The 15,119-nt window shown below is 44.6% G+C and overlaps 1 protein-coding gene across 1 annotated transcript; it reads left to right on the forward strand.

The window, feature by feature from the left end:
- Nucleotides 1-14,139: 14,139 nt before the first annotated feature.
- LOC133892187 (uncharacterized) lies at nt 14,140-14,805 on the forward strand. The gene has a single exon (XM_062332900.1). It carries the CDS (start codon nt 14,140-14,142, stop codon nt 14,803-14,805), a length of 666 nt encoding a protein of 221 aa, XP_062188884.1.
- The last annotated feature ends 314 nt before the right edge of the window (nt 14,806-15,119 follow it).

Below are 15,119 nucleotides of genomic sequence, written 5' to 3' on the forward strand. Positions count from 1 at the left end.
CACCTCACACACAATGCTTTTCACCCTTGTTCTCCTAACCTTTTATCCACTATTTATATACTTAAATGACTTTAAATGTAAAAGTTATTAATTATAGAGTTATAGATCTCGTTTAAGACTACAATTTTCATATAAATTATTTTTTCATCCAACTTTGATTGAATATGTTATGTATTTCCGAGATGTACAATACTACATATCAAGAAACATCTATGTTAGGTTTTATAACCTATCTAGATTCTAGTGATGACTTGTTTGATACGTTTTAAGATGTTTCTAGATGCTAGTGGTAATTAAAGCGTGTCTAATATCGTGTTACTTTAAGATGTTCTCAATATCGTGTCAAGAAGCATCTTTAGGTGTCTACTGACAGTCTAAGCATGTCTAATATCGTGTCATCTTGAGATGTTCTGAATATCGTGTTAAGAGCATCTTTAGGTGGCTAATGACGATCAAAGCGTATTTAATATAGTGTCACTTTTAGGTGTTCTTAATATCGTGTCAAGAAGGCCTTTTGTTGTAGTGTATGTCGCTGCCTGACAATCTCCGATAGTCTGCCGCAAAAAAACGACCGTTTTTAGAGGCAAAAGGGGTAATATAATCTTTCAGAAAACTGCCAACCAACGTTGGTCAACATCCATTAACCGGATGACAGTGGTGGATCTAAACCAGGGGAAGTCTCAATAAAAGCATATAAAGTTTCGAAATATAAAGAATCTAACTCAGGACACTTCAATTCAGCCCAAATCTTGTCTCGTTACTAGCTCCGCCCCTGCGCCAGAAACCACCGCATTCACCGGGTAGAGTCAATAGAAAGAAGCATAATTTTTCAATGTTACATTGTAGAATCGTGCTCTGGATAGAGGTTGAAGGAAATTTTGCTTTCATTTAAGGCAAGATTTTACTGATATAAAGGCCAACATATTAGTGGATAACTTGCATCCACATACCTATTACCACCGAAGCTTGTCAGTGGTGTCATCAATTTCCACTAATTTTCTGCATCTTACTTCGACTTGAGATATAGTTGCACATCTGTTTTGTCCTATGTCAATGAAATCAACTAATATGGCAGAGTGATTAACTATACTTCTATAGAAGCAATGGCCTAATCATCTTATTTATCTTCGTGATTTGACATTTTTATTACGTTCAAATAGAGAATGTTTGTTTTATGTCTATGTAGCATTCCTTTCTTTAGCATATGGAGCTTTCTCTTTGTGAACTTCCCTTCTTACTCCGGACTAATTCTTGCATAAATGTTTTCTGCAGGACTAGAAGTATGGGAAATAGCTTTTCAGAAGCATAAAACTTATAAGAAATGACGGGATGTCCGTTTAGTGTTCAAGTGAATTTTACATCTGGCCTTATGATTTCTATTTTTTTGTGAAAGATTTATGATTTCTATTTTAACTTAATTGTCCACACTTTGTGGTACATATATACCTTTTTCCCCTCTATTCTGATCTTGTAACTCATCTCTTTGTCGTGGTGTACTGTCGTAGTGCTTTGTTTTGAAAATATGAAGGATATCAAAGATGCTAAATAAGCCGAAATTATTCTTTATAGTTAATGTATTATGGTTCATTGTCCAGATGGCGGTGTTATATGACGTTTCTTGTTATGATCCTATGATCATTAGATGGATAAATATTCGTCCGAAGGATAGCCGGGTGGCATCGATTGTTAGGAGAGATAGATTAGACTATAATTGAGGGATTTAGAATATTAGGGAGGCTTAGATTAATTCTTATTTATTTAATTACAATGATTTGTTGCTGCCCCTTTATATAGAGAGGAAATTATAATTCTAAATCAATTTTAATTTTTAACTTATCTTCTTCTATACTTATCCCTAAACAGTTCTAATTCAATTTGGCTTGTAATTTATCTCATATAAAATTTATCTCTAAACAAATTAACTTAAATCCTAAAATACCAAAATTATCTCCTTATTTAATGATAAGTAAGATTTATCTCCTACTGCTGTGTGGTGATCCTTGGGTCCATACGAGCAACCGACTGGCCACCATGACATTTCTACATTGTTTAATTGTGAGGTGGGCTCTGATTATGAAAGTATATCTAGAAAATCGATAAGTAATAAAAGAATGCTTCTATGAACATTTTCTTCTGTTCAATTCTGTGGTCTATCTGGAAAAGCAGATATGGCAATGTCTTCCAGCATCAGGTGAGGTGCAGTGCCAATATAATCTGGAGAAAAGCTTGAAAGCTAGCTGCCAATATATGAGGCTTTATCTATCTTCTGTAAACGTTTCATATTCCGTAATTGCTTGAAAGCATGGTATGTTGATTTACTTCACAAGCACAGTGTTATTGTTAATGAGGAAAAGTAGACAAAAGAAATTGTCTTGCGCAATTCCGCTGCTAGTCACACTTTCTCATTGCTTGATATCCTAGAATTATTTAGTGAACATATATAGCTCTCGTTTGTCACAACTTCAGATCTCATAGTATTATTGTTAATGAGGAAAAGTAGGCAAAGAAATTGTCTTGCGCAATTGCACTGCTAGTCACATTTTCTCATTGCTTGATCTCTTGGATTTATTTAGTGAACATATATAGCACTCGTTTGTAACAACTTTAGATCTAAGATATTTTTTTAGAACTGGTCAAATCTAGCTTTAAAAATCTTGGATATGAAGCTATTAGTAAATTGAGGATATTTAATTGAGCTTCTAATTTTTATTTTAGACTAAAAATAAAAATTTAATATATTTTATTTTATCATACAAATTTTAAATCTAGCATAAATCTCAAAGTTAAAGCTGTACTAAATAGACCCATACTTTTGAAAATATAAACAACTAGATACCAGCAGAGAAAGGGAAATTTACCGAGACCTCTGCAAAAAGAAAAAAAAAGAAAATAATTCAAACCAAGAGTCTCAGCAATCTCTGCGAGAAAATTAAATGGCAACAAATCGGTCAGCATTTGCCAAATTTTTGGCAACTGAAAGCTAGTTCACGGTGAATCCATCGAGCAGCGAGCACAGCACAAAGTCACGGTGACTATATAGTACATTCATCCACCGTCCATAGGATCCAACGGTCCAGAGCACGACTACTCCACCTTCCGCCTCCTCGCATTGACGAGCTCCAGCCACGGCCACCGACGAGCTCGTCGATATCAAATCAGGCCCTAATCAACTCCCTCCTCACCAAATCGAGCTCAAATCTGTGTCCCGCTGCAAATCGAGCTCAAATCGATCTTGCCGTCGCGAAATCGAGCTCTAGTGTCCCCAAATCGAGCTGCTAGCCACATAGTCGAAGCCGAACTGAGCTAACACCCAAACGCCCATCCAAATGCAGCGGTGCAGCTTCAAATCGTGGCGGGGAGTCCATCCGTATGTGTATTGATTTCTTCTGTGAGTAGGGCGGCAGATGGCGTGGTTGGCAAATAAGCAAATAGCGGCGTGGAGGGGAGCATTGTCGAATATCTAATTATAGGTATATAAGTATAAGAAGTATATTATATACAAATAAGATATATACGATGTATATTTGGTAGTTCCAGATACCACGAAACCAAATTGGCGTTACTTGATACGCCCGGAGTCAAAGAAGTACATACCGAGAAAGATTAGGTTAGTTACCCAAATGATACGACCTGTATTCAAAATAGATCTATCTATTTGGACGTCAAGAAAAACAACTCCCTATCAACTACGATTAGATAGTAGTCGATACTTCACTCCTATATAAGGCGGAAAGACTGGGTGGAAGAGACAACTAGAATGAACAAGGAACTACGAGCAACACGAAAGGTAACAACAGAGGAGTTTTTGGCGACTTTAGCCCTAAGACAGATTAGATCCAATCAACTCCTTGTAATAGTCTTAGCCACCTTGTTTGTTCTCGAGATCATTAATACAATGCAACAACCCCCCACACGACATAGAGTATTACTCCAATCAGAGATCCAAACCTGTATACATCGTTTTTTCTCACTTCGTGATTAATCCCTACTCTCGAAGGTACCTAGTCAATTTATGAAAATATTGTCAAAAAATAATCTTTGACAATTGATGCCAGGTAGGGGCCTTCTTCTGTTTTGTAGGATTAATTATATCTCAGACTCACTCTTGCGTTGGATTATCTGACACTGGCTTCTACGACTGTTTCGAGTCGACGAAGGACGTCTTCGAGTCCCCTTCCGTCGACTCAGAAATCATCTTCGGAACTATGGTTTTTCGTTGGGACAATTAAGGTGGACTGATCCACACCGATACCCTCGAGTCCATATCATTGGATATGTACCGTGAGGTGGGACATCTCGAGTGGGATCCCACGGAGCCTAATGTTCTCCACTGCATGATCACCAACAGCGACGAGGATGGCGACGGTGACTCTAACGCTAGCCAGAATAGCCGAACAAATCGATTTGTGTTTGTGGCTAGAGGCGATGACCCCTCATCGGCTGACCCAATGGCAGTAGATCCAAACGCCATGGTCGATAATGGCGTGGAAATACTTGGAGATCTAGCGATAGTAGCCGCTGCCGATGGTACTAGCACCGAGTTACCACTCGAAACATCTGCATCTGGAGTCGTACGTGCACTCGACACGGCCCTCCACCGGCAGACAACAGGAAGGCAGATGCCTCTTGGCCTATCTCGACGACTTCTAGTGGGTACCTATGCCCGTGATAGCCCATGGCTCAAGGGACAAGCTCCATTCGAACAATCATCGTGAGGCTTCATCGGCTCGACTGCAACTGAGCCTCGCTAGTGACATATTCAGTACTCCGGATGCTAACGTGCAAGGAGCTCATCTGATTCTCAGGTCCCTTACATAATTGGATCGGATGAATCCACTAACTCCTATGGTCAATCAAGTCAAGATCATACTCGATGCGGCTCAGAACCAAGTCGCTTGAGCAAACAATCCCCGCAACTCGAGGCCCCCAGTCAGAACTGTCCCAGCTTGAGGAGCCACGGGTGAGAACGCTCTCGAGTAGGGGAATCTGAGATGGGAAGCTCAGGTGGTCGAGCCCAAAAACGATATTGTGGGCCAAACTGTAGATGCCCTGTCCATAGGCGCGGGCATCATGAAGATCTGAGGAACCGCATTCCTTACAACCGACGTGATCTACATATGGCAATCAAAAACCACCGTGAGGAACTCTGTGAAGACGATTGGCGCTATTACGACTGCAGATCTACAGGACGAGATGGTCAATATTACTCCCTCGCTCAGAGAGACAAGCGTGGTAGTCCTTCACCACCTCCTCCTGAAGAGTTCGACGGGGGCTGCGAGGCTTTCGTACGCGAACTCCGGTCGATTCGGTGGCCCGAGAATTTCAAAGCGGGCCAGATCCAGAAATTTGATGGAAAGATCAATCCCAACGAGTAGATGTAGATCTACACCACTATAATTCGAGCAGCCAATGGTGACAATCGAGTAATGGCTAATTATCTATTAACTGCTCTTGATGGACCCGCAAGTTCCTGGTTGCTAAACTTGCAGCTCAACTTGATTTTTTCGTGGGTAGAACTCAAGGCTCAGTTCATAGCCAACTTCCAAGGCACATTCGAGCACCCAAGAACGGAGAACGACCTCCACCAGCTACAGCAAGATGACAACAATTCTCTTTGAGATTTCATCTGCAGGTTCATCAACAAGCGTAACACGATCCTGGACATCTCAGATGAATCGGTAATTACCACCTTCAAACGAGGTTTTCAGGACACAGACTTGTGTGGAAAGATAGCTACTCGGAAGATCTGCACAGTCAAAAGAGCTTTTTGAGTTGGCCGACAAGTGTGTGAATCGAGCGGAAGTGCAGGTATGCGCTAAAAACCTCCAATCTGGCAAGGAAAAACCAAAGTCCTCGAAGAAGAGAGGAAAGAAGAACAAACCTAGTGACAAGCGTAAGGGTCCCGATACGACTGTAGCCGCGATCGATAGGAGCAAATTGTGCAACATTAGAGACAACAAAGGCCTCAGTCGAGGTGGTGGAAAGTGGTGCCCCATCCATCGGAGCAACCAGCGCAACTTCGACGAGTGCTTTGTTTTCAAGAAGAAACTTGATGAGATGATCAAGGCAAATGCTGAGCGTGGTAGTAAGCAGGTTAAGCAAAATGTTGAGGGTGACGAGCCCCAGTTCCGCGAGGCTGAACACACAGCTTGGCGCACATCTTTGGAGGATCCGTCAAGTATGAGTCCAAGGTGGTCGAGCTAGAAGTTAACCTGGCCCTAACTGGGCCTACTCGGTATCTCAAGTGGTCAGAACACCCAATCACCTTTGATCAAACCGACGATCCGGCCATGGTACCACATCCTGGTCGATACCCAGTTGTAGTTCAGCCAACCTCATTTTCTCCAAAACCTTGGACAAAATGGGAATCCAGAGGTCAGAGCTTAAAACTGGAGTCGTGCCTTTCCACGGTATAACTCCTAACTAATCGACCATGCTTCTCGGCCAGATCGAGCTATCGGTCATGTTTGACACGCCTGACAACGTCCGCATAGAAAAGCTGACATTTGATGTAACGGATTTTGAGACGGTGTATAATGTGATCCGAGGCCGCCTAATGCTAGGTAAGTTCATTGCGGTGGTTCACTATGCCTACCAAGCACTTAAGATTCCGGGTCCCAACGGGGCTATTACAGTTAAAACAGATTAGCGTGCAGCAGTCAGATGCGATAAGCAAAGCCTGGATATGGTCGAACACTTCAGTCAAGTGGCCATTGCTCATAAGGACGCAAGTTCTAAGTGTCAAAGGCAGCAAGGTATTGTCGAGGCTAAAGTCTAGAGGCTCGTAAGTCTTGCTGGCGCTACCAAATTCGATGATGCCAAAGGCAAGACCCACGATGGCGTTAGCAACAAAAATACTGATCGCTGCGTTAAGGCAATGCCCCTCGACCCGTTTGAACCATCCAAGACGATTAAGGTTGGGGCCAACCTCGACCCTAAATAGGAACTCAAGCTCATTACCTTCCTCTAGGCAAACCAAGACGTGTTGGTATGGCAACCGTCTGATATGCCTAGGGTCCCCAGGGAGGTGATCGAGCATAGACTAGCTGTTAAACCCAATGCCAAACTTGTGGTGCAAAAGCAGCGAAGATTTGCGGAAGACAGGAAGTGGGTCATCCAAGAGGAGGTCGATAAGCTCCTAAAGCCGGGCTCCCTTCGAGAAGTACGTCATCCTACATGGCTTGTGAATCCCGTCCTTGTCAAGAAGGCCAATGGTAGATGGAGAATGTGTGTAGACTTCATCGACCTCAACAAGGCTTGCCCCAAGGATCCTTTTCCTCTCCCGTGTATCGAACAGATATTTGACTCTATGGCAGGCTACGAATTTTTATGTTTTCTAGATACCTATTTGGGGTATCACCAAATTAACATGGGATTAGAGGATGAGGAGAAAACTGCTTTTACTACTCCTTTCGGTGTATTTTGTTATGTAAAGATGCCTTTCGGTTTAAAAAATGCTGGAGCTACATATCAAAGGTGTACTCAAAACTGTCAGCAACCCCAAATTGGGCGCAATATAGAAGTGTACGTTGATGATGATGTAGTCAAATCAAAAACTGGAAATGCATTGGTCAACGATCTCAAAGAAACATTCAATAATCTCAGGAAGTATCATATAATGCTCAACCGTGAAAAGTGCACGTTTGGTATGTCGTCCGCCAAGCTTCTCGGCTTCCTGGTATCGAGTCAAGGCATTGAGGCCAACCCGCGCAAAAAATTAAGGCTCTCTACCAAATGTGGTCACCTCGAACACTGAAACAGGTCTAGAAATTGACAGGTTGTATTGCTACTCTTAGTTGATTCATTTCCAAGATGGGCGAGCGAGGGATGCCTTTCTTCAAGCTGTTGAAGAAAACAAGATCGGTTCGAGTGGACGGAAGAAGCGGAACGCGCCTTCCGGGACTTAAAAACACACTAATTGTCTCCATTAATCCTTACACCGCCTAACGAAAAAGATGAGCTCTTTTTGTATATTGCAGCTACCCCACAAGTTGTAAGCACGGTACTGGTGGTCGAATGAGAATGTCCCAAGAGAAAGGCCAAGGTCCAGAAACCTTTTTACTGCATGAGCGAGGCTCAACACGATGCAAGGCTACGATACCCGCAAGTACAGAAGCTGATATATGCAGTCTTGATGCCTTCCTGGAAATTACGGCATTACTTTCAAGTGCACAGGATCATCATCATGACGACATACCCGCTGAAGGATGTAATACGCAATCGGGAAACTACTGGATGAATCGCACAATGGGCGATAGAACTATATGAGTTTGACGTAAGTTGCGCACCATGTACAAGCGTGAAATCCAGAGTGTTAGCGGACTTCATCGCCGAATGTACAAGCGTTGAAGGAGCAAGGCCAAACATGGTCGAAGATCACTGGACGCTCTTCTTTGATGGATCGCTCATGCTCCAGGGTGCGGGGGCTGGCATTATACTCAAGTCTCCAACCGGCGACGAACTCAAGTATGTTGTTCAATTAGATTTTAAAGCCTCTAACAATGTTGCAGAATATGAAGGACTGGTAAACGAGCTCCACATAGCTGCATCGCTTGGAATTAAACAACTTCTTGTGAAAGGGGACTCACAGCTAGTCATAAACCAAGTTCAAAAGGAGTACCAGTGCTAAGACGACAACATGGCGTCTTATTTACTTGAGGTACGAAAGCTTGAGTGAAAGTTCGAAGGGCTAGAAGTGACGCACATCAGAAGGAGTGATAACTTTGGTGCGAATGAACTTGCTAGACTCACTTCTTCTCGAGCATGGGTACCCGTAGGAGTGTTCATTGAGAAACTCCTTAAACCATCTATCCCGACAGTTCGGCGAATGGATGCTGCCCAACCCGATAAGCAATCTGGCCAGGTCAGCGAGGCAGAATTCACACACATAGATGTTGCACTACTCGAAAGCCACCTGACTTGGATGAGTCCATACCAATCCTATCTCGAGGGTTGAGACATCCCTGATGATGATGCGTCTACAAAGAAAATTGCTCACAAATCCAAGCTCTACATTTTGGTAAACAGGATGCTCTATCGAAAGGGGAGTAACCGGATCTTGATGAAGAGCATCACTCAGGAAGAGGGTAGTAAAATACTGCTCGATATCCAAAGATCTACAAAAATAAAATTATTGTGTGAAAACTAGATTTTGCTGAACCATCTCACGACAATGAATTATTTTTGTAATTTTTCTAATTTATACAATTTTTTAAATTACCATATAAAAAAGTAGTCTCCCCTACTTACAAAAAGAGTAAGGCATGTTCGTCCGCCTCTCGATTCCTCTGCCCGCCTACTCTGCGTCCGTCCGATGCTGTGCGTTTGCTCGATCGACGCTAATGTCGCACGCCCACTCGCCCTCTGCGTCCCGGTTCCGCTCCTCACGTTCTGCTCCCGAATTCTCCAATCCCTTGCATCCGCTCCCCTGCCCACTTCCTTCGTCCGCCCTCCCATTCGTGTTCTGCTCCTATCCCTTCCATGTGATCCGTCGTTTGCTCCTCTCTCGCCCATGATCGGATCCACTTGATCCGCTCCCGGCCGGATCACGCGACCTTGTTCCCTCCTCTCCTAATCCGCCTCCGCCGCCTCTCTCTCTGCTCTATATATACCCTCCTCAGCTCCTCCATTGCCGAACCATCCATAACCCTCCTCCTCTTCCTCCCATTCCACCCGACCGACGAGCACCTCCCTCCTTCTCCGCCTCCCTGCGACTGATTCCGACAGTCATAGTCGAGACCTCCACCGACCATGCCGCACCCCGCATGGACGAGGGCTTTGACACCAGGGAGTGCGAGATGCGAGACCTAGAGGAGCTCCTCTCCAAGCTTAACCCCATGGCTGAGGAGTTCGTCCCACCCTCCCTCGCCTCCCCTGTCGCTAGCGCTGGCATCGGGACCCGGTCCGGCTTCCCCGAGCAGTTCACCCTTGCCACGTACGGGTACTAACCCGCCAACGGCGGATTCATGGTCGCCTCGTCGAGCCACAGGTGGGACATCAGCTTCTCCGCCGATGGTGACAGCCCCGCGTGACATGGCGGCATGTACGAGCAAAGTCGTAATGTCATGGGCAAACGAACCGGAAAAGATCCTACGCTCCGCCACTCCCCTCCACTCCTGACTTCTCCCTCTGCCGCCTGAGGCCTCTACCTCTGGCCATGATACCTGCTGCTGCGTGCCCTGCTTCTTCCCTCTCCCTTCCCCTCCCCGCCACCCACCCTTCACCCCCATATGCCTACCCGAACCCACCCTCACCCACTGCCTCGCGCCCGTGCGCCGCGACACTCCTCCAACACCCTCGGAGCCCACCGCTCCCGCGGACGCAGTCGACTGCATCGGCACAGGCTCGGACGTCGAGTGCTTCTTCAACCCTGATGCCAACACCAACGCCACTCCCCTCCTCGCCTGCTCCCCTGCCGCGTCGAAGGACGAGGCGGAGAGCAAGACGACGGTCACAGGGACAGAGCTGCGGGAGTGGGCATCCCTGGGGCACGGCCATGGTGGCCATGAAGGGGGTCATCGCTCGCAGCGGCCCCTTCTTCGTCGCCGCACTGTGCCTCCTCCCAGCAAGCGTGCTCCTCGTCGACCCCACCTGCTTCCAGGTGCATTCAAAGCTTAAATTCTTTTACAACTAAAAGGCGTGAGCTTTAGCTTGTATGCGGTTCTTGAATCAAGCGGCATTGGTTCTTGCTTTCTCAGGGCTTTCTCATGGAGGGCTTGCAGAAGATAGCAGTCGGTCTAGGGAGTGTAAGGCGAAACCCAAACCCCTGTGTTGTTCTTTAGCTCCTCACTCATCAAGCACTTCCGCACTTGCCAATCTGAAATTTCCATTGCAGGTCATCATTGATTCACAGCTATTGACGGTTGCTATCCTCACATCGCTGCTCTTTGGAGAGTCCATCGGTGCGGTAGGAGTTGGAGGGCTCATGCTGGGCATTGTTGTGCTCTTGCTTCTCGAGGTTTGCCTTCTACCAATGGGTATAAGTTTTTGTATGCAATGTAGACTGTAGATAGGTTGGCAATCTGAGGTCCAAATATTAGTTATGATGGCAACCTACGTTGATGGCACGAGTGCTATTTTCTCTATGTTAAGTGCATAACTACATTATTTGGAAAGCAAGGATTTCTTGCAGAAAAATATGTTCGCTCATTATTAATGCAACTGTTTGGACCGAATTATTTAAATGAATTTTCTAAATCTTCTTAAAAGATGATTCTAAATTCTTTCCTGCTATTGCTATATAAAAATGAATATATGGTCCTCACATATCATCTGTAAAAAGGTGAAAAGTGGTTCCTAGTCATTTAGAATTTTATGAAACTCAGACCTGGAATACCAATTTGATGTTTCTTTTTGCACATTATTTGCTTAATTATGGATTGTGTCTAGCATAGTAGTTGTGTTTCAGGTTCCAGTACTTTCAGTTGAAGGAAATGACACAACAATCTGTTGAAGTGGGGAATGGTGGATGTTCCTCTCAGCTCAAAGCATGGCAATCGGAACTATTATGGTCTGTTGGGTGTCGAAGTATTCAGATCCAATCATGGTAACAAGATGGGTATGTTATTGACAGATGAATAAACAGTCATTTTATTATAGCAGAGTTTGTGTCACATGCACTAGCACGATTTCACCTTTGTTGATGTTACTTTGAGTCAGCTTTCCTCAAGTTTTTGATGTGCATGTTTCCTGGAAGTACGAATTAGATAGTTTAACCTATGAAGCTCAATGTATAGTTGTCCTGCTTTAATATTTACGTCGTTGTGTTGTTTTAGTTGGAGAACACAGAGTATATGCACTTTCCCTGGAATCGAGCTTAGAAAAGTAGTTCAGCGTGTCTAGAGCTGCAGCCTACATAATGGGGACTTTGGGACCTAACATGCTCTGCGCCCTTTTGTGTTTGATTAGGCTCAACATTTGCTGTTGTATTTGGATTTCAACACTTGACAAATAAACACAATGACACTGGTACATTGCCTTTCTACAGTCAAGATTTGTCATTTGTTTCTTGGATTCCATTTTCATCCTGGATAGTTATTTTAGAAGAAAAAATTTAGAAGAAAAAACTTTTCACATGGAAAAAACCTACACATGTGCTTGGTAGCTGAAAGGACTTCCTAGTGCTTTGGTTTAGGAACTAGCAATTGTCTCTCGTGTGAACCAACACTGTTCCTGCTGTCATCACAAGTTCAGAAACCGGCCAAGCACTGGTTTTGGCATGTCTCACCCTCTGCTGAATTTTTGGTTCCGGTTTTGCAACTATTTTGAATAATTGCTGCCTGTTTGCCTTTGGTCTATTTGTTAACTTGCCCTTCATTCGATTTATTGAACTTACCTGATGTCCATGCTATGCTTGCCAACTCTACGATAATTAATCATAGTTATGTCTTGTTTCTCCTAGTTCTTGTCTTATTTTATTTTTTTTTGCCTTGTAGAGATTTTACAGGAAAGTAGACAACTCAGGAATTATAATGTGCTACATCACTTTCATATTTGTATTCATGTCATGTTCGACACAAAATAATTTAATAATTTTGTTTGTAACCATGTCGAGAGCAAAACGATTGGGACTATCCCTATGCAATATGTTGTCTTTGAACAACATGTTTTTAATCACATTCTTCTTCCTTCTTTTCATGCTATCATAACAATAGTGTTTGTAATCGAAACATGGATGCCTTAGCAAAGCACGAGCACTTTACTTTCTTCTTAACTCGACTTTACATAAGTTAGTATTTTCCCTAAGGCAGCTAAAACAAAATAATAACTGCTTATGGCTTTTTTCCTTTGAGAATATGGGTTTATCAACAAGTGTCTAAGCAGTAAGCAGTACACACCTTTATGATTCTCCGAAAAGGTTCTAAATCTTTTCAAGAAGTTCGTGCAGCTGGATTCACTGAAGTGATCTTCTACTGCTGTTGATATCAGATGCTGCTCAGGTTTGCTTCTTTGAGATTCATGTGCTCATATATTGCATACTATCTACGATCGTTCCTTGTGTAGTGTCGTACCTTATACTATTTAAACTACTGTTTCCTGTTTCAGTTATCTTTTATTATTTTGTACAAAACTCGTATTCATAAACCAATTAGATTTATATGCTTTTATACGTAATTTGTTCATGACCAGTTAGTGATATTATTTTTGTTATATTCATGTTAGATAAGAAATCAAGAATCATGATATTATCTTAATGTTGGATCTTAGGTATCATAGAGCACTATTTCTCTATGAATTAAGTGTTACTTTTAGCATCAATGTTTTATTTTCTTGATGTGAAAAGTAAAATAATATTGTGTGGGAGATTTAGGAAACATTGTAACGTAGGAGTCCTAGATTTAGAATCTGTTGCAACTTACGAGTATTATACTATAAAGTATTAATAGCCATACCACCTTCCTCTTGTCTTATGTTATTTTGGAACCTAAAGTATTTATGTTATTTTGAATATGTTTTATATGGTCAAATATATTATCTCATAAATTTTTTTTAACTAGTATTAAAAATTCCTTGAAGGTAGGCGACGAGGTTGTTGGTTGTGATGTACACAGAGGAGATAGGGTCACAGTGGCACAGCGCAGACGACACGTGTCTAGAGTAGGGCCAGGGTGGCCACGAGCACGAGGAGAGGGAAGTGGAGTGGCCGTGCTCTTGACCGTTGGATCTATGGACCGTGAATTAAGTCAACCTAAAGGTAGAGAGATCTACGTCCCAGCGCGAAACACCGCACCGACTCCCTGGGCCCTACCATTCCCGTCCTCTAACACCGAACCTCCTTGCTCTCCCATTCCCCGCACCGAAACCGACCAAGCAGGAAGATGGCCCATGGCCGCGCCGCCGCCGCCGCTGCCGTTGGCGAGATCTTCCTCCGCTTCAAGCCGGACGAGCCTGCATTCCTCATGCGTGCCTCCCTCGTACGCAAGACCTTGCACAGCCTCCTCTTTGACCCCGTCTTCCTCCGCCGCTACCGCGAGTTCCACCGAACATCGCCACTCCTGAGTCCTGACTAACCACCGCTTCGACCGGGACCCAATGCCCCACTTCTTTCCTCGACCCCGTCTTCCTCCGCCGCTAGCCCGCTACCGCGAGTTCCACCGAACATCGCCACTCCTGACTAACCACCGCTTCGACCGGGACCCAATGCCCCGCTTCTTTACCACCACCGACGCCTCCCCGTTCTCCACACCGGGCTTCCCCCACTTCGACTTCCGCAACTGGTTTGTCCTCAACTGCCGCCACGGCCGTGCGCTCCTAGAGACCGACCGATCAGGCCTCATCGTCTGGAATCCCATCATCGGCAACCTGCAGCACCTGCCGAATCTCCTGTACAAGTACAACCACAACACTGGAGCGGTGCTCTGCACCGTGGACGGCTGCAACCACGTCGACTGTCGTGGGGGGGGGGGGACCTTCCGCGTGGTTTTCGCGGCCAGAACCTCTGAGGAGCACGGTGTCACATGGGTCAGCGTCTACTCGTTGGAGACTGGAGAGTGGACCACGCGGACCTTAATTCAGCTTGGCCCCTTCATCGATTCCCACAACATGATGGGGCCCAGTCTGCTCGCCGGAGACGCACTCTACTTCATCATTGAGGAGGGCCGCAAAATCCTCAAGTATGATTTGGGCGGGGATGCTCTATCGGTGATCAAACCACCACCCTTGTGTGTGGGAAACATGGTCCTCATGACGGCCGAGGGCGGCGGGTTGGGAGTCGCCGGTGTAAAGGACTACAGACTCCACCTGTGTCGTGGCGGGTTGGTATCGATGGACTTCTGGGACGAGCGCCGGGCAGGGTCCTCGGGCTAGAAAAGATGATATCCATTGCGATAGGTGACCCTGCGACCAGGATTCGTGTGGCTCGCTTTGCTGAGGGTCTGATACCATTTTCATAAGCTCAAATGCCGGCATCTTCACTGTTGAGTTTAGTCCAACCAGGTCAGGGAGGTCAGCAAGATAGAAAACTTCTACTCCATATTTCCTTACATGAGCTTCGACACTCCTGGTACCAGCCTCATGCTCATCTAAATGTTTCATCTGTTGTGATTTTCCAATATTTTGTCAGACTATTGTAATACTTCATTCTCATATGTTGGAGCCGACCTTTAGGTCTTCCTGTGCAA

Source organism: Phragmites australis, chromosome 15 (assembly GCF_958298935.1).
Source record: "Phragmites australis chromosome 15, lpPhrAust1.1, whole genome shotgun sequence".
In the NCBI taxonomy this organism is placed as follows: Eukaryota; Viridiplantae; Streptophyta; class Magnoliopsida; order Poales; family Poaceae; genus Phragmites; species Phragmites australis.

Coding starts and splice junctions, on each gene's coding strand:
- LOC133892187 (XM_062332900.1), top strand. CDS start 14,140: ATGCCCCGCTTCTTTACCACCACCGACGCCTCCCCGTTCTCCACACCG.